Source organism: Columba livia, chromosome 8 (genome assembly GCF_036013475.1).
Source record: "Columba livia isolate bColLiv1 breed racing homer chromosome 8, bColLiv1.pat.W.v2, whole genome shotgun sequence".
Classification (NCBI taxonomy): Eukaryota; Metazoa; Chordata; class Aves; order Columbiformes; family Columbidae; genus Columba; species Columba livia.
The window spans coordinates 11,707,432-11,734,234 of record NC_088609.1 but is presented as its reverse complement, the minus strand read 5'-3'; the positions used below and the strand labels follow the sequence as shown (position 1 = coordinate 11,734,234).

The 26,803-nt window shown below is 40.9% G+C and overlaps 1 protein-coding gene across 7 annotated transcripts in view; it reads left to right on the top strand.

Moving 5' to 3' along the window:
* PATJ (PATJ crumbs cell polarity complex component) overlaps positions 1-26,803 on the top strand; it is a 149,032-nt gene that overhangs the window by 103 nt on the left and 122,126 nt on the right. For 2 of the 7 annotated variants that reach the window (XM_065070904.1, XM_065070905.1), the window contains 11 exons: positions 8,180-8,236; positions 8,319-8,485; positions 10,086-10,277; positions 11,597-11,736; positions 13,520-13,718; positions 15,381-15,509; positions 17,268-17,480; positions 21,175-21,277; positions 22,642-22,730; positions 23,988-24,123; positions 24,406-24,534. In XM_065070904.1, the coding sequence (XP_064926976.1) occupies positions 8,215-8,236; positions 8,319-8,485; positions 10,086-10,277; positions 11,597-11,736; positions 13,520-13,718; positions 15,381-15,509; positions 17,268-17,480; positions 21,175-21,277; positions 22,642-22,730; positions 23,988-24,123; positions 24,406-24,534 (1,519 nt within the window). In that variant the 5' untranslated portion in view covers positions 8,180-8,214. Of the gene's footprint in view, positions 1-12; positions 244-2,346; positions 2,474-2,550; positions 2,788-8,179; positions 8,237-8,318; positions 8,486-10,085; positions 10,278-11,596; positions 11,737-13,519; positions 13,719-15,380; positions 15,510-17,267; positions 17,481-21,174; positions 21,278-22,641; positions 22,731-23,987; positions 24,124-24,405; positions 24,535-26,803 lie in introns of those variants that run through there. The other 5 variants (XM_065070899.1, XM_065070902.1, XM_065070903.1 and 2 more) reach the window with 5 other exon arrangements.

Here is a 26,803-nt window from a genome sequence, read left to right as displayed (position 1 = left end):
GAGAGGAAGGTGTTAAACAGCCTAATTCTAGCGGAGGGGAGCTGTGGCTGCTCTCGGATACGAGTCCTGTGCTGGTGCTGCGGGGAGGCCTCACTTGGCCCCTCTGGCGCAGCGGGCAGGCCTGGCCGGGGCTAGTGAGGACGCATACTGAGAAGGGGAAGGTGAATCCTCCCTGCGCTCCCAAACACCGAAGCTGTGACTTTAGCCCACCAGGTGAAATTCTACCTCAGTGTGCTGCTACCTGTGGGTGTCCCTGGAGTGTGTTGGCTATTTCAAAATATTTTTTAAAAGCACGGGAGAGGTTAAAGGGGTGGTGGGGTGGCCTGTGCCCCTCTGTGGCCTGTTGGCCACCTGCATTTATCTTCACATGAAATTGTGATTGTGTTGTTAAAAGTGCTTTCTGTTTTATTGTTTTAATGAATACGAAGTGCTAGGAGTAGGCAGTCTTTTATCTTCCTTAGCATTTACTCTTTGTAAGGTGTTCTGTGGTGATTATCAACTTTTCACATTCTCACTTCCTTTAAGGTTATATCATGGTTTTTCTAGTGTTTGTTTTTAAAGGCTCCAGTTTTCAGTTATGAACTGCTGGGGATCCTGGACTGCTTATAGAAGGTGGAGAGATTAAAGATAACCAGGAAAGGTAGCACTACTATTTGAAATGTAAATCTGTATTTCCTGAAAAATAAGTAAGGTTCTCAAAACCAACAAAGGCTGAAAGCAGCTCCAATATAGTGTTTAAGAGAATGCTGTCACTACCCAGTACTTCTGGAAGTCTTTTGGTTTCTTTGGTCATTATTTTAATGAATGAATAGTAACTTGTATATGAGTGTGGGACCAATGAAAGACTTGTCACAGTCTCAGATATGCAAAGAATCAGTGAAAATGTGGATTTTAAAATGTGTGGATGGCTGACAAAGACCTCAGACAGCAATGTGAAATATTGCCATCTAATAGCTTTTTGGGAGATCTGTGTAATCTGAATTGGCAGTCTGGAGTCCAGTAAAGTATGCAAATGAAAATTGATACTTATTTCAGCAACTGAGAGCAAAAGGCCAGGGCCAGAGTGCGCTCTGTAATGAACTTCGCCCTTCGAGATGGAGACTGAGGTGCACTGGTGAGAAAAGTGCTTGGCTTTTTTGTCTGCCGTGCATCTTTTGGATGGATAAATACACAGCCAGCTGTATGTAACTGTCAAGAGAATTGTCAGCTCTTACGAGCACTACATTAATTAAAATTGAGAGGAAGGATTGGGAAGTATCTGGGCATTTGGACTCTGAATTTTTTAAAAGGAGGTTGAAGTGGTGTGTTCTTAGCGTGTTATGTGCTGTGGTGCAACTGCTACTGCTTAGTAAAACTGGCTCTAGGAAGAGGGGAAATCAGTCTGAAGTTTTGAGGTGAGATTAATTTCTAAACCATTTTATGTGTGTGTACATATATACCTTTAAAAAATCTGAAAGCAAACTAACATATGGGTTTTGGAGGTAGAAAGCCCCTACAGTTCTTGTAATTAACTCCAACTAAAATGGCACCTGTTCGGTATTTTGCAACTAGCACTAGCAGAACTTTGCTTTTATTCCGTCTTTTTGAGCTGCCTCTGCAGGGACTCAGACTGCTGCTCCTGCACAGCATCCATCCCAGGCAATGTGTTTCTTGAAAGCTGCAGGTAATGTCGTTTGTTTTGAAGTTCTGTTGGGAGCAGAGCTGGTTTTGGTGAGCATTGAGAAAGGTGTTTTGTGTTAAAATTCCTTAACTCTATCCAAGGCCACATGCTATGGCTTTTGCTGTTCCCCTCTGGGTGTGGTAGGGGCTGCTGAGGCCTCTGTGGCAGATTGAATTCAAAATAGCTCTGAATTCATGTTTGGACACCAATTTGCTGAATACAAGTACAAATGAAGCTTTTTAAAATGAAGTCTACACAGGGGGGGTTCAGATTGGATATTAGGAAAAAATGCTTCTGGAAAGGGCTGTTGGGTGTTGGAACAGGCTGCCCAGGGCAGTGGGGGAGTCGCCACCCCTGGAGGGGTTTAAAAGGTGTTTAGACGAGGTTCTTAGGGACATGATTTAGTGCCTGAGTTAGGTTATGGCTGGACTTGATGATCCTGAGGGTCTCTTCCAACTGAAAGGATTCTATGATCCTCAGCGCGGGGGGGAAACGCCGTGCCCGGCCCTTCTCGGAGCCTCCGGACACATTCAAGCTGTCTTCCCCATGACACCCGAGGGCTCGCCCCAGCTCTCGCGCCGCTGGGCCTCTCCGCGGGCCTCCCTGCCGGCCGGCAGCGCCCCGCGCCTCCCGCCCGCCCCCGCCGCGGGGCTGCGGCCCGGCCGGCCCCCGGGAGGCGGCTCTCCCGCCGCGCCGCCCCGGCTTCCTGCGCCGCAGGTGAGGCGGGCTCGCTCCCCCCAGCTTCCCGCTTCCGCCCAGGTGAGAGCCGGCGGCCATCGTGCCGCTCCGACCGCTGCCGCCTCCCGCCCGCAGGTACCGCGGGTAGCCCCACGCTCCTAGAGCCGCCGCGGCCCTTCGCCTCAGCAGCGCCCCCAGCGCCGAGGGGAAACCCGCCGCTGGGCCCCGGCTCCCCGGCACCGGTGTGGGCGGGACTGTCGGTACTGTCGGTACCGCAGGCTGTGAGGGCGGAGAGGTGGCTGGTTGCCGGCCGGGGTGGCCCTGAGGGGCGGTCGCTGCCCTCGACGCCCCGGGAGCCGGCGGGTGTGGCGTCTGCGGCGGGGCGTCTCTGGCGGGTAGAGCCTGCTCGTTGTGAGGGCTCTTCTGGAGGAGTTTAATCCCTTCTTCAGGTAGTATTGGTGCTTGGGGAGCGGCTGAGGGAGCTGGGGCTGTTCAGCTGGAGAACAGGAGGCTGAGGGGAGACCACCTGATCTCTGCAACTGCCTGAAAGGAGGTTGGAGCATGGAGGGTGTTGGTCTCCCAAGTGGCAAGTGACAGCACAAGGGAAAGTGGCCTCAAGTTGCACCAGGGGAGGTTTAGATTGGATATTAGGAAAAAATTCTTCCCAGAAAGGGCTGTCGGGCATTGGAACAGGCTGCCCAGGGCAGTGGTGGAGTCACCGTCGCTGGAGGTGTTTAAAAGGCGTTTAGGTGAGGTTCTTAGGGACATGGTTTAGTGCCAGAGTTACAGTATGGTTGGACTCAATGATCCTGAGGGTCTCTTCCAACTGAAAGGATTCTATGTGGCACAGATGCTTGGGAGAGGCATTTCCCACCGACCCCTCGCCTTCTCAGTGCCTGACCTGTGCCTGAGTGTACACAGGCCCTCCCCATAAAGTGATTTGTTAATCATGTACACTATCATAGTAATTGTAGGATTTATTGCCTAATTTTACTCGAATGTGACAACATTTAGATCTCAGAAACAAGTTTTCCTCCAGCTTTGCGAGAACAGGTTTCTGAGGCCATGTTATTGCTCCATGGAGAATGGCTTCAGCGTGAGCTCACCCTTCTATTAGACACCAGAGAACGCATACTGGCGCTTCCCAGGAGGCTGAAGTCCGCAGGAATTCAGGTTCTGCTTGTTAAAAGTTCACATGCCTCAAGAGTGAGTAAGACTCCTCTTGATCTGCATGGAGACTGGTAATCACACATGCAGAATGTTCCTTTGGGTGTTTTTGGGTTTGTTGTGTTTTGTTTTTTTTTTTTCTCTCCTCATGTTGTGGTCACTAATTGTATGTAACAACAGGGCATGCTCAGTGTGCCCGTGGAGTAGTGTTTTGATATTTAACAATATTTAGCTTTGACCTGCTTCACCTGGAGGTGTGTGGTGTATTTGTGTTTAGGCACTCACAGCACTGCTTGGTTGGTTCCTTCTTTGAAGTGCCCAGAGCAGTGTGAGCATGCGCTGTATAGCACTCTTTATAAATACTGCAGCATTTCACAGAGCAGCGGGTTTTGGTGGTTTCATCTGAAAAGTGTGTATGTACTAAGCTTGGTTGGACTGTGTGCTTCTGTGTGCTACCAGGATGGAAAACTGAGCATAATGTGTAGGACAGAAAAATGTCTTAGAATAGTGTTGTTTTTTTTCACAGTACGTAGTTGCTTGATGTCAGGTGAACTGTATAATTTTTGATATCTAAAATTACAGGTGATGCTGTGTTAGGACAATTTAGGATTAAAATCACACTAACAAATGTTGTTTTCCCTTTCTTTTTGCCCTTATCATATTTTAAGCTGTTTGGGCTTAAATTTTCCAAGTCAGACCCCTCTCTGATGAAGAATGTGACATGTGCTGTGTTGGTCATTCCTGATAACAGGGCCAGGAAAAATTACAATGGCATTAGTGCAGAAAGGTGACTTTGGGTTGGGGTGTACCCTTGGCTGTTCCTGTGGCAGGCTGCTCAGACTGGCCACAGTAGAAGCCTTTGAAAAATAGCAGCAGTTAGCATTTGTGCATTAGGGGCTCATGGTGTTTGGTGTCCCAGAAGGTTGGGGAGGGCCTCCCATGAGGCAGAACTTCCCCTGCAGGTGTGACTTGTGGAAGGACACAGGTTGTCAGGGGCCAAGTTGAGGGATGTAGGGCAGCAGCAGTTGTTGGATGAGTTGGGAGAAATGGGAAGAAGAATCTCTGTTGGCCAAACTGTGTCCTCCTCCAGACCCCAGGAGGGAAACCCTTCTTTTTGTCTTTTAGCAGTGCTCTGTGGAGGGCAGGTGTTTGTCAAGGCTGCTGCTGGGGTGTCGTGTTCCCTCTGGCTCCAGGGCTGAGCGCCCTGTGTCCCTGTGCCAATGGCAGGTGTCTGGCCTGGGCTGATGGCAATGGAAGACTTAAACCTTTCAGCTCTTCTGATGACCTCTGCTGGCACCAGCATGGGGGAATTCATTTTTTCTTAGGCTGCTTTTGAAGAAGATCCAAGTCTTGGGATTTTGTACAAAACCTTATGAAACTTTCCTGCTCCCTATGATGTGTTCAGCTCTCAAAAGTGAAGACAGTATAAACCCAGCTCCATGCTGTGCTGAAGTGTGGAGGTTTTTTTCTGATATTAGAAAACACTAAACTCTCTGAAATTCATTTTTTTTTCTTGATGATTTTACAGCGATATTGGGATTTGTAACATACATTTAGAACAGAGGTTTGCAGTTTTGTCTACCGGTAAGATAAGTGGCTGTAGAAATCAGAGAATGTAGCTAAGGAAGCTGAGTGGGTGAACTGGTTTAAACCAGACAAACAGTAGTGTGTTGGATCACTCTTAAAAATTCTAGCCTAAGAAGGGACATCCTAACTTAGCAACTGTCATTGTTGGCACCCTGCTTGGGCTTAGCATAGGTGTTTGGAAATTGTTGAAGCATAAGCTGTTTGGCCCCCCAGATATAAACAGCTTAATAGTATATGGAGTTGTGTGTTTCTTTGGTGTCCAAAAGCCAGACTTAGAGACCTGTCCTCAATTATATATTATTTGAAGACTTCGAATTATGTTCTCAGGGATCCCCTCACACCAGAAGGAGGTGTTTACTTTATAACACACTATAACACACTTCTTCCCTTCCCCCCGCCCCCCAACTTTCTGTGAAAGAACGGAGAACAAAGAAATATTGAGGGTGGTTTTAATATATTGCACACGAAAAAAAAAAAAAATAAACCATTGCAAACTGGCTGGGGGCCGCCTTTGATCATGAAGAATCCCAAAGTGCTGTGTGAACTCAAACTGTGACACACCTGAGGTCCACTGTGGCATCCCCTGGCACGGAGGGGTCTGCAATGGCTCTCAGCAACACTTTGCAGCAGCTCAAGCAGGAAGGTGGAACTTTCTTTAATCTTTTTTTTTTCCTCCTCTCTTTTACACCTTTTTCTCGTGAGGACTCCAGTACATTTGTTGGAGCCCAGATCTCTCACCTGCATTTTCCTGCTTCAATTTTTCTTCCGTGGATCTGTACCCGTCATCATAATTGCTATTGTTGCACCCGCTGTAATGGAGAAAAAGATTAATCTTGGAGACTGTCGGCACGGCACTTTGAGGCTGTTTTTTGAGTGACGCAGGCTGTTTCTTGTGGTGTGGTTTGCCAGTGCAGCTGAGCTGCAGCCGCCAGTGCTGCAAGGTGCGGTTCTGCTTCCCCGGCACGTCTGGGCCCCCTCCCGCCTGCCAGTGCTGGCAGTCGAGAGCTAACTGGGCAGAAAGCTCACTCTACCAAAATGGGAAGGGTTGTGGTTTTTTTTTTTGCGTGTTTAGCTCCCCGTTCCAGCTCACTATGGGATCAGATGAATGAGTGCAGGCGCAGATGGAAGGGGAAGAACAAAATGCATCAAAGAGGGCTGGAGGGCTGGACCAGCCTCTTGGCTTCAGCTATTAGATGGGGATGGTGTTGTCAAGTTGGCATTATTTCCTGCCATGCTGGATTTCTTTTCTGGGTTTAATCTTTTTTTCACCCTGCTGCTGGTTTAAAGGTGTTTCAAGCCACTTTTCCTCATAGGAGTTATTTTGCATCCCTTTCTGATGTTGGTTCTCTTGCTTTAAGGTGCCTTTTTTTTTTTCTTTTGATTGCTACTGTGAGGTAGAGAAACAGATGAGGGTAGTGAATGGAGGGAAGTTAAATTGGGAAGAAAGAATGTATTTCCATTTTATTTGACCTGTTTAAGATTCATGCAATATTTTTAGTCAAGGAGGTTTTAGTTTTGTCTTCTTTGTTTAAATGAAGACCCAGGAATGTATAAGGAAATGGTATTTTCATCTGTTTTTCAGAATCAGATCTCAGCACAGAATCAAAGGCTGCTGTGCTCTTAGAAGTGTTTTATTTCGAAGGGAAAAGAAAATAAAGCTGCAGCACTTAGCAAAGTTCAGATGCATTCCTGAAAATCTTTTAGGGGTTGCATGGGTTTGCTGCTTCAACTCTTGCTATGAGTTTGATTTAAAATGACCTCCTAAATCTGTTAACAGCCTTGCAAAGTGACTCATTTTGCTTGGCCCTGGGTGGAAACCACGCAAACCCGCCGAGCTCTGCAGGAATTCCTCCATGAGCCAAAGCTGCTCAGATAGGCAAAGGGTGCATAAATCTGAAATGGTGGTTTGTGACACACCTCCACTTTTTCTTTTCATTAGGTAAATCAGCTTAATTTGACTCTTCAGGAGAAGAGAAGCTATTTTAATATCTTGTTAAATGCAACAGCGTCCTCCCAGAACTCAAGGCATCTTCAGTGTGAGCACAGACAACATCAGAGGCAGAGTAGAAGGGATCAGAGGTCCTGCAATTACACTGTTATATACTGGGTAGAGTTAAAATTATGCTATTAAATGCTGACTTCTTTTAGAGGAGCTTGTGCTAAGTGAAGAAATCTTATTTCTCATGTATGTTTTGGTATAACTGCCTTGATAGTTTTCAGAATGACAGGCTCCACATCAACATAATAACATGGAAGTAAGGGTACAGATTTATCATCGCAGCTAATTGCAAGTCTGTTGTTTTTATGCTGCCATGAACCTCACCCCCAGTTGGAGACCTGCTCTGTTTGGCACTGTAGAGGAGTGTGATGAAGGATATTCTGTTCTTTCAAAGCTTGGCATGTACATAATAAAGAGAAAGGCAAGCTCACGTAGAAGGCAATGAGCTTCTTTCACCTGTTCAGCATGGGGGCTGCAATTAGAACTGACCTCCCTTAGGAATGTGTGGGACTAGGGGTTGATTTGGCCAATTTTGGGCCTCTGTGCTGTCTTCTGAGTGGACGGAACTTCATTGTTTTATAGAGAGATGCAAGGTTTCGCCTATATTGCCATGTGGCAGGGCTGAGCTGTCACAATAAGAATACTGTCTACAAATAATTAATTGGGTGGAAGGTATCTTCTAAATAGTAGGATGATTTTAACTGTTATGTGTATTTGAAAATATTGCAACTTTAATGTCCATATTCAAAATAATTTGGTTGAGCATACCTGTCTTGCAGTTTTCTTGGCCAATGTTTGATTTTATAACCTGCATTTTCACTCATATTTTGAAAGAGTTCACATTCTTTGCTATGTGTGAAAGGAAAAGCATGCGGAACAAGGAAAGATTTTGGATGTGCTGAGGCTGCAGTGCAACTCGCTATATTGTTGAATGTTTGAGGTGAAAACAGGGGGTAGTAGTATTTTTGTATTAAATTTGTTATAGTTAGCTTAGTGTTTTATTATTGTGTGCATTGACTGTTCATCTGTTAGCATTCTGCTCAGATACATAATTTATTAATTCTATATTTTTTTTAAACCTCATCCAGGTTATTCTAGACTAAATCCAAAAATACCCTTCAATATGCCTGAAAATCCTGCTGCAGGTATGTAGTCTGAATGTGATGACTTTTATTAAGCGGTGAGAAATGAAGCTACATTCCTCACATGTACTACTTTGTGGTGCAGATAAACAGCAGGTGCTGCAGATCCTTGATCGTCTGCAAGCAAAACTTCGTGAGAAAAGAGATTCCCAACATAACGAAAACCTGACTATTTTGCGTAACACACTCAGGAGCCCTTTGTTTAACCAGATACTGACCCTCCAGCAATCCATCAAGCAACTGAAGGAACAGGTGAGTGTAAAAGTGGTGCAGTGATAATTATAGTGAACTTGGAACTTGAAGCAGGGTGTGTAGGTGTGTGTTAATGAGGGCGCTGTCGTTAATAAGCTGTAACTTGGTATGAATGAATGTTGCCTCTGTTTGCGGTCAAGCTAGTATCTCCACAGTCACTGCTGGAAGGAGAAGTGGCTTTGCAATGAACTGGTCATGGGGCGACGTGCTTTGAAAGGGATGCAGAAGAGGCGGTTAAGAATCACATAAGTTGTGAAAAAAGCCTCTGCAAAAGACATCAGCTCTAGTACTTTGAGTTCTGAACACAGCTGGAACTGGGATCTTTTGTTTTTCACAGAAGTTAAATACTGTTTATCAGCTAACTGGCAGCATCTTTTCTCCTTAAAAGACATCATCACTTAGTTCCTGCTGACTTGTACAAGAATGGTTGACCTGTTTGGGGAAATAACATCTAGAAAACCACCTCTGAAGATTTGCCAAGCTCTGATACAGATGTACTCAGGCTAACTTTAAAATGACTTGGCTTCAGCCGTGGAAGGAACTTGAGTGGATTGGTTTATAACACCAACTGACACATAGAACTTGTGGACATGGGCATCAGTGACAGATCTGCATGAATGGTTCTCACCATCATTGTTACTCTGCTGTTACTGCACCTGCCCAGCTGCAGATGTGGTGGGGTGGGTGTCAGGGGGACAAGACCACCTCGCTACCATCGCCACGTGTTCCTGCATGGGTGGCGTTGTGGTGGTTGGTACCATACGTTCTCCCTTCTCCCCGTGTTTGCCAAGTGCTATACCTGCTCCTGGTCCTTCCTTCCAAAGGTTGGCTGCATGTCTGCAAGCTATTAAAAAATGTATGAAAATGCAAAAATATAAGATTGTGCTGTGTGACTGTGACATAGTGGATTTTATATAAAGAATGCTCACAATTATCGTAACTAGAATTTTATTTTTACTTAAAATTCTCTTTGAGTATGTCCCTCATGAGCAGTTTCATTCAGCATGGGATTTTCAGTTTACTATGTCGCCCTGGGAATATTTCTGCATTTCTTCATTATCTTTATTATTGAACTGTGAGTTCTAGCAATGATGGCATGTTCAATGGTAGTTTGTTCCCTAGGCCCTCTCTGGGGAGGCGATAATACAGGCCAGGCCTTTGGCTCCTGAGTGACTCTTAAAAAATTTGGGTTCTCATGCCAAAATTGTCTAGGTTTGCCTGACAGTTGCAACAGTGCTCAAGGGCCTCTTTAATGTTTGGTGCTTTTGCCTGTGCTGTTTCTGGAATATCAGGGTGAAAAGAGGATAATGGGCACAGGCAGGGAAGAAGAATGAAAGAAGTGGAGAGAATGAGTGGAGTAGAAACACAGCTGGAACATTCAGCAAACTTTTCCTTCTGAAAAATAATTTAATCTTGATACGATGGCTTGGGTTTAGATTATATATAAACATTGCCCAATTTACATAAGTGAGTATATTTGTGTGAATAGGCATATATGAGCATGTGCATGGTTGCTTCTTTGGCAGTCTTCACATAAGATGATGTAAGTGGAACTATCTTCTTTTGGTTTTAATAGTTTTTCTACGTCTTTATTCAACAGCTCAATTATATGCCTCCGGACCGTTCAGTAGATTTTGATTTTACTAAGAGAGGGCTACTAGTGTTTGCTGACAAATCCGTTGCTGCTGGGAGCGTGCGTACAGCTTGCAGCTCACCTGAACCCAAAGCATCCACCTTTCCTCCAAACCTGGGAGTTAATGAATTTAATGCAATCATCCAACAGATGGCAAAGGTAAGGCTCTCGGGTTTAGTGACCAAAACTTGTTTTCCTTCAATGTCAAACTTTTTCTTGCATTCTTTTGGAGTACATTTTCAAATGTGTTCTTTTGCTGTGTGTCTGGGAGTGTAGTTCTGAGGATAATTTTTCCATGTGAAAGATAAGGCCAGCAATGGAAAGTGGTTTGGATTTTTTATTTTTTTTCTTTGCCTTTTTATTTGTCTTTCTACCAAACACACCAATGCAGGAAAGAAATGTCAGTTGCCAGAAAACTTTTTTGGTATTTGAAGACACTTAATTGAAAATCAACACTTTCTGCAGAAACTTGTTTTGATGGAGAGACTTGTTTTATCAAGTTCATTTCAAATTGGAAATGTACCAGCTTTGTTAATATATGAACAGTGCAAATAAATAAAATATTTACATGCCAGTTCTTTTAATCAACTCTTAATTTAATATGTCTTAACTTTGCCAGACAGATGCTGATTTCATTAACATGAGATGTAGCATGTACCAGATGCTTATGGAAGTTGTACAGGTGCAGACATCCACCCATGTGGGATTGGCATTTATAACATAAATGTATTGTTCTGTGTTACTTTGAACCATTAATTTAATTGGTTAGTCATGCCTTTCTATATTAAGTAACTGTTGCTAATTGACTACCTTAATGTAGCTGTAATATTTTGAGCATAACTCTTCTCATTAGTGTGTCATTAACTTATCAGATAAAAGACTCAGCAGTAAAGACTGCACATTATTTTGGATAAAACAGCTGTGATAGCAGTGCATTCTCTAAGTAATATTTCTCAGTAAACAACCCCTGAAATATTGTATTAGAACTGAAAAACAGGCGGCTGCAAAAGTAAACTTGAAGTGTGAAGTTGCAGGGAGGGGAAGGAAATAAATGTGTTTATTTAAAAGCTGCTGTCTTTTGAACATGCACCTAAAAATCAGCATTTAAAGCAAGGGGAGCCAAAAGACAAGTAATTTAGTTTAGCTATGCAGCATTTCCAGAAATCTCAAGCATATTGCTCTAGACAGCACTTCGTTCATAGTTTTCATCCAGTTTGGAATTCATCTTGTAATGTGAATGAAGTGTGAAAGCGGCTCTTAAATTCCCTGAGGGTTCAGAACCTCAGAGTGCTTGCATATACAATACTCTGCTATATTAAAAATAATAAATGGAGGAGCTTTTATAGATATAGCATTCAGTATTTTGCCTTTGTTTAGTCTTAAGAGGAGAATAATTCTCCCAGTGTTCATAAATTTTAAACTAGCTCATTCTATTGCATTAAAAATTAGTAAATCATTTTTTTTCCCTGTTTTATTAGGGGAGACAAATAGAAACAATAAAGATAGAAAAACCTTCTGTTGGAGGTCTTGGATTTAGTGTGGTTGCCCTGAAAAATCCCAGCTTGGGAGAAGTTGGTATCTTTGTCAAGGAAGTCCAGCCAGGGAGCATAGCTGACAGGTGAGATCTTTATAATTTTATTGGAAAATTGCAGTATTTTCATGAAGGGAATAGTTACGACTTTCACATTGAGAACTCTGTCAGACTAACATGTTTGTCTGGGTTATCTGGTGGCATATTTTGTTGGTGGTATCTTGAATTCTGGCTTTGCAACTCAATGAACTTGTGTTTTGAGGATCAGATTTTCAGATGAGTTTTAAATATCCAAGCAATTCATAAATGGAATTTCCAGAAATCATGACTCACTGAAGAGAATCTTGAGTACTGATTAAAAAACAAAAGAAAACTCAGAAAAGAATACAAGGGAAAGAAAAACTAGCCACCCTTTTAATTTCGATGTATTGTGTCCCTGAAAGATTCCCTCCCTTGTTTCTTTATGTGCTTATGACAATGCCCTATTTATAGCTGGTTTTACTGTTTGTTTCCTGTGCAAATTTAGATCCAGTCCTCCCAACAGATCCCTGCACAGATGTCATCATAGAATCGGGGCTTCAGGCGGTTTCTTCCTGTATTGTCTGTGGGTTTTCACCCAACAACAAAAGGCAGAGCAATCCTTTAAAAAAAAATGTGATTGTAAAACCACAAGAGTTGGCATGAGACAAACACAGTGCTTGGAATTATGTTTCAAGAAAATGTGTCTAGATTTCAAGGCACTGGTGTCACTTTTTCAATAACACATGTCAGGAAGTGCCAACACAGGATGACAAAGAGCGGGGAGAGGTTGGAATGATAATGGCTATGGGCCCGCAGAGAACACACTAGAAAACACTTAAAGAAAAGCATATTAGGCTCTTTCAAAGTGGAGACAGATGGACTGATCCGGATGTCAGAGGAGGGCAAATATCTCACTTTAGCATTCAATGACCTGCTGCTCACTTTCTTTGATGAGAGAACCGAAAATATGGTTAGTGCTCGAAGAAAGTGATTTCTGGGAAACATCTTAAACATCACATGCTCAAAAGGAAGTTTAAAATGCGTTAGTGAGGATGTGCAGTTACATTGTTTCAGAGTTCTTATAAATTTCCCCAGCATGCTTCCCATTTTGCTGCTGAGACAAGATCTCCTGGAGACTTTTTTTTGGATTCCTACAGGGCTTTGAAGGCAGCGTCTGTCTAAGTAACAGTTTGGTCTCGTGCTCAGAATGAATATTTAACAAAGGAGATGAGTGATGGGTTCTCTCTTGTCACAAACCTAAATTCATCACTAGGGTGAATTAACTGTGGAATTTATATTATCTTAAGGTGTAAGTTGAGCTGTGTGTTGCTTGAAGAAAATTTGATGTCTGAAGTTTGATACTGTACGTTTTGAGTAAGATACAAAGATGCAGCTCATGGGTCTTTTGATTAAATAATGATACAAAACAGTATCATAGCTTGTGTTGTGGGTACTTGGAGGTGGTATCATGTAGTGCTAAATATAATGAAGAATAGTTCCGAGTTCATTGCGGAACTACAAAAATGATTTTTTTTCTGGCCTGTATTTCAATATCATCATGAAAGGATGAGGGCATTTCATTGAATTTTGAATAGAAGCAAAGGGGAAAAAAAGAGAATTTCTGTACCATGATAAAGTTGGAACAAAGTATGTCTGGGCAGTTCAGTACAGTGTGGGTTGCGTGTGGTTTGTATGTTGATGAACACAGCCTAATAAGCAGATTTTTGTTTTCGTATATATATATTTAACCTTGTGTGACTGTGCATTTTGCATGTTGATATTTAAATTACACAAGTGTGTTGTGAAGTCACTGTGCTGCATTTTAAATGTCTTTTAATGTTTTGTTAAGGGATCAAAGACTAAAGGAAAATGACCACATACTGGCCATTAATTGCACCCCATTGGATCAGAACATTTCCCATCAGCACGCTATTGCCCTCCTCCAGCAGTCCACAGGATCCCTACATCTGGTTGTTGCTAGGGAGCCAGTGCAAGGAAACAGCAGAACTTCGGCTGTCTCATTAAGTGATATAAATCCACCTGAGACTGTGAGTTCTTGTAATACTGTCAAAATCAGATTTGAACTATGCTGGGTATTTTTTTTTGGTGGTTGTGTTTGTGTTAGCAAGCTTTACATAGATGGATTTTTTCTTTAATCAGATTTTATGTGATGACATTTCATTTAGACTGGTCATGCAGTAAGGCTTCTGTTGCAAAGCTGCATGGAGTTGTTATAAAATAGAACCCAGGTTTTTAGAGGATAGCAGAAGCTTTAGTAGATCAGTGTATTCTTAGCAGCAGGGTCTGTTCAGCATAGGCTGGGTAAAGTATTTAACAAATATACCCAGCTAAAACCTACTTGTGCTCAGCAATTAAAGGTGCTCTGATTACATTTTAAGGGTGCAAACATTAACTGATTGTGAGCACTGCCTGAAATATCCTAACCAATTTAAGCTTAAACCACTCAAACCAAAAAGCCTTGTCTTTTGTTTTAAAAACGAACAAGAAGGATCTGTTAAAGAACCTCTCAATCCCTGAGGGATCCCTCAGTAGTTCTTTTTTTTTTAAATCTGTGAATTTCATTGATTGTGAACCCTTTTGTTTTCTTGAACAAGGAGAGGTTGTCACTGGGATGTGAAATAAGTTAGGGCTGAACTTCATCTGTCTTCAAACCATATGGTCCAGGTGGCTTCACTGAATTTGGTTGCGTTGCACACCTAAATCCAGGGTTTGCAATATTGCAATCTGAATTTATTACACTAGTATGTCTTGATGAAAATCTGGTTAAGAGCAGTGCTTTGCTGTATTCGCAGTAATTATTTCCCCCATGATTATTACAGAGCTAGTGAAATCTGAAGGTTTTAGTGGATAATCAATATTGTTTATTGCACTGAAAATTTTAAAGAATTAAACTTTAACTGCTTTTTCATTGAAAGATCTGCACTGAACAGACTAACAAAATAAAATACAAATATATATCTCTACAGGGGGTCTTTAAACTTCTTTTATGATATTTAACTGGCTTTGGCAAAGATTTTCAGTATGCTAATAAATCCTTTATTCACAGAAGACTTAAATCTGCCTACTTTGCTCCGTTTTGGTTTCTATGAGATATTAATCTGGCGGAAACATTGGCTGAGTTTGGGTTGCTTAACAGCTTTGTTATTTTCAGATTGTCTTGTAGAACATAAGGTCATGGTACAATGTGGCTTAGAAACATGCTTCCAATTCAGTATGGCAAAATATTGTACTGCTCTATTAATTCAGCATGTACTGGTGGTGTTTAGAGTGTGTAAGTGAAATAACAGAAATAAGAAGTTGGGCAATGCTAAGTGGAAACTGGGCCAGTGCGAGCTCCTTGCCTCTGTTTTGCTCTGTTGTTTGCAGTATTCTTGATTTATGAAAAACTAAAAGGATAGTTTTCATTTTGGCAAGAAAACCTGAAAATTGCTTTTTCTTAGTCAAGCTTTTTCCTAGCATCCTGTTATCCTGAAAGCAAAGGACAGAATATATGTTTAAAAACAGATGAGAAATCCCACTGCGTGTTTATAAGGAATGGAAGCTGACTGAACAAAATCTAACGGATTTCCAGCATGTCGGGTAGAGAGGGAAAATTGCTCTGATTAATGCTTGCCATTCCTGGTACTTGTGAAAGTGAGAAACATTAATGATCAACTGAAATTAAAATCTCCTGGTTTTATTAATTGCAGATTCACTGGGGCCACGTTGAAGACGTTGAGCTGATTAACGACGGTTCAGGATTAGGCTTTGGAATTGTAGGAGGAAAGTCGAGTGGAGTAGTTGTAAGAACAATTGTTCCTGGGGGATTAGCAGATCGGGTAATTTGTTATATTATGTCACTTCTTGTCTGATTGTAAGGTATAATTAAATGGTTTTGACAGTCTTAAAATAAACTAATACACTTAAACAAAAGGAAGCTGATAGCATCAAAGTCTGAATGCCAACATATACTTTATAAATAAATATGTTGAAGGTGTGATTGAGAAAAAAGTCAGCACCTGATATGAATTAAGTTGTTTCTCAGACATGCTTTGGCTTTTATAACAGTGTTGAACATGCAGAAATTCTGAAAAGCTGTCTAACCTTCACTTGTTTTCAGTATTTTTGATATTTTTAGCCTTTGGTCAGTCTCGAAGGACAAATACTCTTAGTGGGTTTGCACATCCCTGTGGAATTGGGCACATTTGGCAACATCTATAAGGGCACACTGTCCAAATGAGTTGTCAGGCAGGAGAATCTGCCCCATTGTAGTAATTCCAAAATCCGGTTTATAGATTGAAGATGTCCCGTTTTTATTTGGTTTCATTTTAAGGGGGTTTTGGTCTGTGCCTTGCCGTCTGACCGGTTTTAGGAGACACTTAGAACTGGTGCCAAGCCTTTGGAAGTTACTAATATGCTTTGAAGTTGCACAGGTACAGTGTGCAACCTTTGATTGCTAATCTTTAAAGACTCAGTGCTAAGTGTTGCTACCTTTCAGGAGTAGAACATGTGCAGTAGCAAACCAGATTTGGATTTTTAATGTGAATTTGGCCATGACAAATCACAATATTTGAGGTCTGGAACCTGTACGAGCAATATCTGGTGACATACGAAGGAGAGAGGCCAAGGCACTTCCTCTAGTATAGGATGGAAATAAAGACTGGAAATTTGGGGAGCTTTACTGGAAAATGTTGGCTTTTGCTTGACTGCCTTCCTCCAAACCTGTCATGTATAAATGAGTATTTTTTAATTATTGTCTAACACCTGTTTTGCTGTAAGGAATAAAGTGTTTTGGCTACAAATGAGGCATGTAAGTTAAGAACTCACCACATCATTCTCAACTGAATGAGACATCATTAAGAACATGTGAAATAATGAGCACATATACATGTTAAAATTGGATGAGTTTGTAAATGAGCTTGAGTTAGTCCTGGGAATAACTCTGCTATGATCGCTCTATAAATCAAAGCCCCTAAGGTGGTGGAGCTATGCTGATCAATACCAGCTGAGGATTTGGTTCTATGAACGCTTGCTTATAATAGAAATGATGATGTAGGTCATGAATCATAATTATGTTAAAAAAAAAAAGGCTTGTGTGGAGTCTCATTTCCTTCAGTGGATTTACTCCCTGGAGTTGGAGCTTGTCATATGAGCAAATAACTGCCAGGTTAATATAGAAGTATTAGGAAAAACTTTAAGCTTAAAGTCCTAAATCGAAATGCTGTGCTTTTTATTCTAACCCCTGTCTGATGATTATTCTCTGTAACAACAATACATTACAACCTGTGAGTTTATAAAACATTGTTGTCATCTGTGTTCTAAATGAAGAAAGGAACCCATTTCTTAGGAATGGTGCTATTCAACCTGTGTATCTTACTCAGTTTTGGAAATGTTGGTTTATCACTGTTAACTACTGTGGAAAAAACAGACTTAAATGTGCAAATGCTCCCTTGAATTATTATTTGTAAATTTTATGGTGTTCTCTTGCACTGGCTGTCATGGCTGTGGAGATGCCTGTACACAGTTTCAGTTTTGTAATGGAAAAGGTGTTTTATGTATAGATTGGAAAACAATTTTGCAATTTTGTTTATTTGAAGGATGGGAGGCTCCAGACAGGAGATCACATCTTACAGATCGGAGGCACCAATGTGCAAGGAATGACCAGCGAACAAGTTGCCCAAGTGCTGAGGAACTGTGGGAACTCTGTGAGGATGATTGTTGCAAGAGATCCCAAGTGTGAAATTACGGAGACTCCACCAGCTCTTGTAAGCTGGCCAGTCAGCACGTTACCTTCCTTTCAAAATGGAAATGTAAGTATCTGCTATTTACTTCTGACATTTTAAAGTGTATTTGTGGTTTGCGATCAGAAAAGAGAAGAACAGAGTGTTCTGGAGACCTAAAGCTGCTTCTCTTTTGAATTTCCAGGTATCACATGCATGTATTTAAGTGGTCATTATTATATCTCTCCCTTCTATAATTTCTTCCTTTTTCCTGTGTTTTATTAATACCTATAATCTTGGGATCGGAATGACCAGCTTTACAGAATTTATTTCAGAGCGGGTAGTTTAATTACCAGGACCATAAACATTATTGATAAATGGTACCTTTAGTTCTCCTTCTTAGCTCATGAAATTTTTTGCTAATCAATCATTTTTAAGTGGATTTAGAACTTGAATGTGAATTTCCCTAGTCTAAATCCAGAGCCACCGTGGCTGCACCAGAATTATTCAGCACAATCATCTTTCTTATGAAACATAAGTGTAATGTTTTCATAGTCTACGCTACTGTCTGTGATAGGAAATATATCTAAAAATTTTGAAACTTGTTTTAGCAAATCTTATCATGGTCACATCAAAGTCTCTTGTTTTTGAAGTCATTCTTTTCAGTTTTGAGTAATTAAAATCAACAAATGCTACACTAAGTGTACAGTAGGTCTCGAAACATAAACAAAGCTGTGCTTGTGTACCATCTGCTACTACTGCGCTGCTTAGAGTTAGGTGGAGAATCTGAGTAGCCTTTTCTTTCTTGTCTAGTTTCTCAAATATGAGTGAAGAGACTTTTTTTTTTTTTTTTTTTTGGAGCACTATTTTTAAAGGTCAGACTTGCAACGTTATTATTACAAACTCACCTGCTCGTGTCCTGGGCACAGTCCCTGCAAAGGTGGCCATGAGCTTTGTGTCTTGCTTCTCTGCGGAAGATCCCGTGGCTGGAGGTGCCAGTCAAGTATTTTGGGTCCATCTCGAGCTCCTGTTCTCAGAAGAGGGGTCAGTGCAGTGGGAAATGTGGCAGAGAGATGGGAGGTGATAATCTACGTGCATTATGTTGGAGTCTTAAACTATTTGCCTAATATACTGAAAAAAAGGCTTTCCTAGACAAGCAACATCATTATGAAGCACTTTTTTTCTGGCTGTATTGTATTTTCCAAGCCATATTATGCAAAAGTAACACGGTCCTGGTTATGATTCCTCTACAAAGTACTTATTTTTCTCTCGTCCCTGCCTCAAAATTGGACGTTTTTGTCAAATTGCTGTAGCCTTTCTAAAATGTTCTTCCTTCTTATGTCTTTTTAGTGTCCTCCTTATTCCTGCTATGTAGTTTAGAGGGGAAATAAAAACTCATGTTGCAATTTAATCTATTTCTTTCTGAATGTCATCTATTGTTTTCCAAACTGAATAGTGTGTTCATATTTAGATTTGAAGAAACCCCTCTTTCTGGTGTTGAGATGTAGTGAGGTCAAGAATAGTGGCTAATCTGAATGTATTTATTAACTTAATAATGACTTTAATGGTCCACCTTTCAGTTTGGGTCTGACTTACAACAAAACACTCCCCTGTAATCTAGTTTCTCTCTGATTTCTGGGTACTTTCACTAACTGTGCACTTTGGAATAAAAAATATTTTCCTTTTCTTTTTTACAAACCAGCAGAAATGTATTTTTAAAATCTGGCTAGTTTTTTTCAGTTTTATACTAATATTTGATTTCCTTTAAATTTCCTGCAGTAGACAATAACTGAAATTACTCAAGTCTGTGCATGGGCACAAGAAAACATTTATTTTATCTGTACTCTTCAAGACACTGACAGCAATATTAGCAGCCTACTTGTGCTGACTGGATTTAGGACTCTGTACTTCGATTTTTATTTTTTTTTTCCACACTCTACTTCTAATGTTTTGCATTCTACCAGTAACATTATTTAGAATAGGTTTCTGTAGAGGCAGACCACTAACTATTGATAAAATAGCAGGACTCTCAAGGCCACAGCTCCATTTCAGATGTTGCTACATGCTTATTTGCTGGTTTGGTTCCCTCTCCTGAAGATAAGTGACAGTGTATCGAAACTTATCTTCATCTCCATCAGTGTCTTGTAGAGCAAGAGAGTTGGAAAGCATTTAATGAGCTTAATGAGTTGGCTGGTGGAGTGGTGTGTGATAGAAAGGAGATAGCTGTCCATTGATTTCTATTTCAGGGAAAAGTGAAATAGGTAAAGACAGAACTTTGGCCTGTTAGTATAGGTTCTTCCAAAGCTCGTAATTGGCAATCATATGATTAAACTTTTCTTTTGTTCATTCTCTTAAGAAATGTTTTCTAGGTTCCTCTACCATTTTTTGCTGTTGGTAGTGACACCATCCCTCTTGATTTCATCACTTTAACAGAACTTACTCTGACCTCCTCATTTTTTTTATTCCATTGGGCCACATCTGATTACTGAAAACAAACACCTGTGTATTTTAATTTGTCCCTTGCAGTCTGTTGTCTTAGTTGTTTTTTTCCTTGGTAGCAACATCATCTTTAGGGTATCCTATTAGAATTCTGGTTTGCAGTTTTGATTTTAATTTTTTTTTACATGTCAGAGCAGCGTGGTTGCACAGTGGGACATCCGGGGGCCAGCTTTTCAGGGACTGGTTTCCATAAACTTCTCCAGTGTAAGATCAGATCATATTGTAATCTTAGCTAGTGGCTTTGTGTTTTTTCTGTAATTGTAGCAAGTGGAGGATTTAGAGAACAGGTCATGTTATGTGCTTCTCTTTTCAAGTATTGTTTGTTATGAGAAGTCATCAGTTCAACAATAAAGCATTTACAAATTAACACTCCCTCTTCCTCTGTTAGGTCTTAGAAGTCATTTTCATTTAATGCAAACTAATGAGTCTTTTGCTTCCCATTGCCTTAGACAACCTGGAGGCTTCCAGTGCTCTTTGCAGTTTGGTACTGGTCAAATCTGAATGGGATCATATCAAAGTTTTCACACTGTGTCTAAGACTGACTTTTGGAGTGGTTTAAACAACAGTAGCATTAGAACAAACAATAAGCTCAAACATCTACCTAGTCCCTTGTATTTGCATTTATTAGCTTCCATAGTGGAGATGTGCACATGTGGTTTCTGTCGGGGCATCGAACCAGTTTCTCTTTGGAGATCCCTTCCCTGCTGCCCCTCATGTCCTCCTTTCCTAGGAGGTGATAACAAGGAGAGATGAGCATCACTTCTGACAGAAAAGTATGATGTGATAACACTGTATTTATACCATGTTTTTTTTTTTTTCTCTATAACTGCCCCGTAGAAAGAGCTCAGGGAAATGCATTCATGACACTGTTTATCAGGACTATCATGTGAAAGGGAGAAGTTGTTCTGAAGACATTCAGTTTCTGCTGCCTTGTGAGAGTGACTGAGAAGTTCGTTGTTACCAGCTGACAGTGGAATCCAAAGGGAAATGGCCCCAAGCAGTCTAACAAAAACCTTTTTAATCCATTAAATAAAAATATTACACCTCAGACAAGTGGATGGAGAAAGTATTAGGAAATAATTTAAAAAGCAACTACTGACTTCGAGGGACACCTTGTTTCCAGCAAATCTTAGCTATATCTTTTTTGCAAATATGATCCCTCCTAAAATAGGAAAATCAAAATCACTGTTCACTTCTGAAAGTCTTAACCTGCAATATTGTCAGGGTATGGGAAATTATGAGATTTTTATATTTTTTTTTTTACCATCTTGTGCTTTGTTTATAGGATAACACCAGCCTTTTTGAGACCTGTGATGTTGAACTTGTAAAAAAGAACGGGCAAAGCCTGGGGATAACAATTGTTGGATATGCTGGCACATGTGATGTAGGTGAGTTCTATAGGATTTAGTAAGATCTAGGGCAGGGGCTTCTCAAATACCTTTTATTTTCTATGGGGAAAATAGATAGCACTTGTTTGAAACAGCATAACCTACACAAATCTATGAAGAGGATATTTGGAGAAATTGCTGCTAAGTGAAATTCAGCCACCATTTTTAAAGAACTGTAATTAGCTTAGAAAAAAATTCCCACTTGACTGCTGGACTGTGAATTTTAGCTGTTTATGTTGTTATTGTGTGAGTCATTAAGCTGTAACAGGCAGTTGCTGTGTGTACAGACTCTAATGCAGTTGGGTTCCTGTCTGTCCTGTTCCTTGTTTTACCCTTGTGTTACATACATGACACAATTAATTTGGCACATTTTGAAAAGAATTTCAGAAACAGAGTATGGGGAGTCCCAGCAGTGTGTGATGGCTCTGCCACCTCCAGGAGGTGATGTGCTTGTCTTTGGCACTTGGCTCTTACGGCATCTAAACTCTGGAAACAGATGAAAATATCTGTGCTAGGATATGGGGACGTGGAATAATTCCCTGGAGATCCTCTTGTGTTGCTGGTCAGGAATCCCAGACCGGTCAGTGAGCACTGGGAACTGGGTTGGGGAGGAGCACGTGTCAGGCAATGGGAAAAGGTGGATTTTGCTGAGCATGGACCTTCCGCTGAGAGGAAGGTCAGTGTTCAGAAAAGGGTGGATTTGTTGTCAAGATTCACTAGAATTAAAGATCAACATCTCATATTTTGTGGGTGTTTGTGGAAGGGTTTACTGTTTCAGCTGATGATTGAGGTTTTTGGTTTGTTTTTATTTCCTTGTTCCAATTAGAAGTTAGAATTAACAATCAAACAGCAAACATGATGAAGTACAGCTTTTCTGATTTCCATGTTTCTCTTTTTAAAAAAAAAAAAAAAATCCCTTTTCATTAAGATTTAAAGTCCTAAATTCTTTCGCTGTAAGATGATGATTGAAGTCCTGATCAAAGTACTTAAGCACATACTTTACTTTTAGCTTAGGTAGTCCTATTGAAATCAAATGCAGTGTGGATTTAAGTGATTGTGGTTTAAAGCCTGGGTAAGCATGAGGATGAATCCATGGAGGAGGTGGCCTTTTCTGAGCCATGTTAAGGAAAAAATTTTGAGGTCAACGTAGATGTACTTGTGTTCATGCTGTTTTTTCCTGAGGAGATCCTCAGTCATTCTGCATCAAGATGTGCGAGTGGTAACGTGCAAATGTTGGTGGTTTACAGAATCATAACTTTGTGGACAGAAGCAGCGTGTGAAAAAGGCTGTAATTAAAAATCTTCATTAGAAAAGAAACAAATTAGGTTAGCGTAGTGACTTTTCTGTTCCTCTCCTGCCAACAGAACCTTCAGGAATTTTCGTGAAAAATATAATACCTGGTAGTGCTGCTGACCACAATGGCCAAATTCATGTTAATGACAAAATTGTTGCTGTAAGTAAAATAGTCTGTTTATATATTGTTGTAGAACTAATACTTTGTTATATATCTCAGTGTAAAGAGAACAATGTAGTGAGGACTTTCTAAAATTAATTAAACCTTCTCCACTTTGCAGAGGAAATAATTTGGTGGTTTGTATGTGTTTAGGTAGATTTGTAACAGAAATGAGCTTTGCCTTGCTGTGGTTAAAATATTCTTTTATATTCAAAGGAGTACTAAATAGTAGTTAACTATGAAAGACGCAAGCATTTGGATTAAAATGTTTCAGAGGGAAGAATCTTGGCTTTTGGCCTGAAGTAAGGATGAGCAGCATTAGCTTCTGTTTGAGTTGAATGAGATTTGAGGATGGTTAAGATTTTGCAAGATGTGACATGCTGTTTATGGTCCTTAATGACTGTGTAGCATAGTGTGAGTACAATCAAAATGTTAATAGTCACAATTCAGCTATAAAACCCCAAGATTTATGTGTAGAAAAACTTAAAACGATTGAATAACAGTGAATTGAATAATAGCCAATTTTGCATTTACAGTACAAGCAGGAATGAATTACACAGCCCTTTTGTTTAAAGAGATAATATTTATAGAGAGATGATTTTAAATTACTTTTAAAATGTGTGCTGTGCCAGACCTGCCAAAGTCAGCTTCTCCTCTGAGCAAAAATTGAAACAACCTTATGCTTTTTATCTGCAGTTCTGCAGGAGAAGCCCCTATTGATGCGTGATCTAACAGTGAGGTGAACAGAGCATTTGGGGTGTAAATTAAAACATCTGAATTAATGTACGAATCGGGCTATTCAGAGGGGATTATACAAACAGTTATGTGCATAGGCTTGTGTGGGGCATGTTAGAAATCCATGAGAAAACGAACAGTGATAATGAACTGAACAGAGTTCGAGGTTGGCTGCTCTTGCTGGGGAGCTTCATCCACAATACTCCTCAAGCTGCTTTTTGTAAGCAAAAAAAATGAAGGGGAAAATCAGTGCACACTTGTGTCAGATTCCTAAGTTCTGTTTTGTGGCTGCCCCATGAAGAGAGAAGAAATTACTGTTATGTTTTCTTTTGAAATACATTTTGAAAATATAATCTAATTAGTGAAATGTAACTGATATGAGATTGTTTTGCAAATATTGCTCTCTTGGGTGAATAATTCTATAATTTCTGCACAAAATAATGCGAATGTTGCTTACAGTGTCTGGTGCAGCCTAAGAAGGTAGTGTAATTACTATTATGTGATATTATTTTCTTGGTTTAGGTTGATGGAGTTAATATACAGGATTATACCAACCAAGAAGTGGTGGAGACATTGCGGAACACAGGACAGATTGTGCGCCTTACCTTACTTAGAAGGAAACCTTCTGGTCTTTCTTCAGAAAGACCTTCCGATAGAGGTAATATTTTTCTTTTTTTCAGCAACTGATTTTATTTTTCAGTCAATCTAGAGTTACCTAAGTTAATGATTAGGACTAGATACCACATGATCCTAGATTTTGTAAGGGCACACTGTAGAAAATTAGATATTTAAGGAGGAATGGAAAGAAACAGAAACAAGAGATTCAGGAAAATTGAGTGTAAAACTCCTATGTAGCAAAAAAAAAGTGGTTAGTGAGATGGTGTTAGTACTTCATATAATTTGCAGCATCTGATTTATTATTTTTCATCTGTTTTCACAGTGCAGCCAACTGTTCCAGCCTTTGTGTCCCCTGGAGGGACTGAAACAAGTTTGGCCACTAAGAATAAGGAAAACAGAGAACAGAAGGACAATCTTCAAAATGAAAAGAAGCAGGGTCTACATAAAACAGGTGGATGGAATATCTTGCAGTGTCTCTTCTGAGTCTTTGGAATTGTCTTTAGTCCATCTTCATTACTGATGGACTGTTGTGGCTTACTCCATCTTTAGCATTTGCTCTGTAATGCTTTTTATTCAGGTCTCTCTGAACTAAAGATCTACCTGTTGGTTCTATTAACTCTTCCACCCTACCCTATACCCAAAGTACACTGGCCACAGGTGTGCGGAGGGTGCCTTCTGTGGCATTGTGGAGGTTGCTGGTGACAACACTGGATTATATTTGCCTCTGTAGCTACCGACCTTCTCTCATAACTGGCTGTCAAGCTGTTTGTTAATGCTGTCTTTGATCCCAGTGGTCCATCCAGTTCTCAGCCCATCTAGCAATCATCAAACCCAGGCTATTTCAGATTCCAAATGAGAATGCTGATGTAAATGGTGTCAAAAGCTTTGGTAAAGATGGGGTGTAGTACACCCTTCATCCACAGAGCTGTCTTGGCAGTCAGATTGGTCAGTTATTTGGCAAATCTATATCAACTGCTCCTGATTTGCCTTCTTACCATTTATGTCTTTGGAAATGGATTCCAAGAGGCCAAAGGTGAGACTGACTGGCCTATAATTCTCTGGATCTTCTTCCTTGCGTAAAGTTTACCCTTTCCAAGTCATTGTTGATTCCCCCTTTGATTGCTGTGTTTTGTTTTGGGTTTTTTTTTTTGGTAGAGACAGTGGAGCTGCAGCCTTTACAGTACTCTGGAATGAATCTCATCAGCTCTGTAGAGCTGAATACCTCCAGCTCACTGATCGCTCTTCCTAGCCCTGGTCCTACTCTGACCTGAGGTGTCCTGCTTGCAGTCTTCTCCTGACAGAGAAGATTTGTTCATCCCCTCTGCTGCCAGGGCCCTGATCCAGGTTGCTCAGTGAACAGCATCAGGAGATGGAACTCCTGGGAGTTCATGTTTACTTCCTGATCCAGTGTTTACCTCAGTCACACCTATCTTCTTGCCCTCACAAGTCTCAGGATCCTGCATCTGCAGAGTCTTTTCAGAATATTCTGTTGGTTTCCTGCACATCCTCGTGATGCCCATTAGTTGCAGTTTCTTCTTCTGGTGCTGCAGCAACTCCCTCAGATTCGCTTTCTGAGCTCATCCACTTGGCCTCCTACAACATGTGCCCTGAGCTGAAGCCTCCTGCCTCAGGAGTGGTGATTGAGCAGGGCTTGCTGAAGGATCAGAGGTGGCTGCAGCAACAGGGGCAGGGGATCGTGTCTGGTGACATGTCTCCATTTGTAGGTCATTTTCCAGGCGAAGGCAATGGAGTGCAGGGACAGATCGCAAAGGCATGGGTTGCTTTGGGTTTTAACTGAATTCTGAGTCAAAGTTGGAGGCCTTTCCAGAAGGCACGCTTCAATTACCCTGCAGATTTCTGAGCTCTTCTGCAGGAGCTTCTGGGTGAATTTCTACAGCTTGTGTTGAAGTCAGCATAAATTATCCTTATGCCTTGTGGTTTATAAGACATGTAGATGTAATAGAGCATTCTAAATTATGGCTGTCAATGAATAACAATGTTGCTATGATTGTGGGAGATCTGTCAGTATTAAAGACAACCTGGAAACGAGAGAAATGTAGCAGTTCCCATATTCCATTCTGTTGTAGTTTTCTGTCCAAGCCTTATAACCAGACATCCTTTGTTGTGACTTCTGCATGTTCCCAGAAATAGGAAGCCAAAACAGAGGTGGTTGAGTAGCTGAGACATGAGGTTATCAAAGCATTGTTTTAGCTGCATGAATGGAAAAACATGTATTGATTTGTAGTTACAATGGATGAATAACTTAAGGACTTAGCAGTAGGATGTATTTAGGGGTAGGAGAGCCAAGGGGACTTACACTTGTTATAACAGGGGCTGGAAAAGAGCAACCCAGGGTGTCCTGTGTCCCTTGCCCAGTCCTTTTTTGCTGTGGAACTTCCAGTGTATCAGGTTTTTCTTTCTACTGAAGTGAACAGTATTTCTGTAGTCAGTTCCTGGCTACTCATGACTGGGTTATCTTGTGTCACAAGCTGCAGTGTCTGCCCTGATGCAAAGAGAACTTTCCAATTCATTTGTTACCTAATACCTAGTGCTGTGCAAATATGGTATACCAATGCCTGGATCAGTTTATGCCGGGAACTAAATTGTTTTACCTGGCTTGAAGTTAATAAACTCTTTTAGTCTCAGGGTGTGTTATCTAGATAGGCCTTAGTGGTCCCCATTCTGCCGGTAATCAGCTTTGATCCAACTGTATTCCTGAG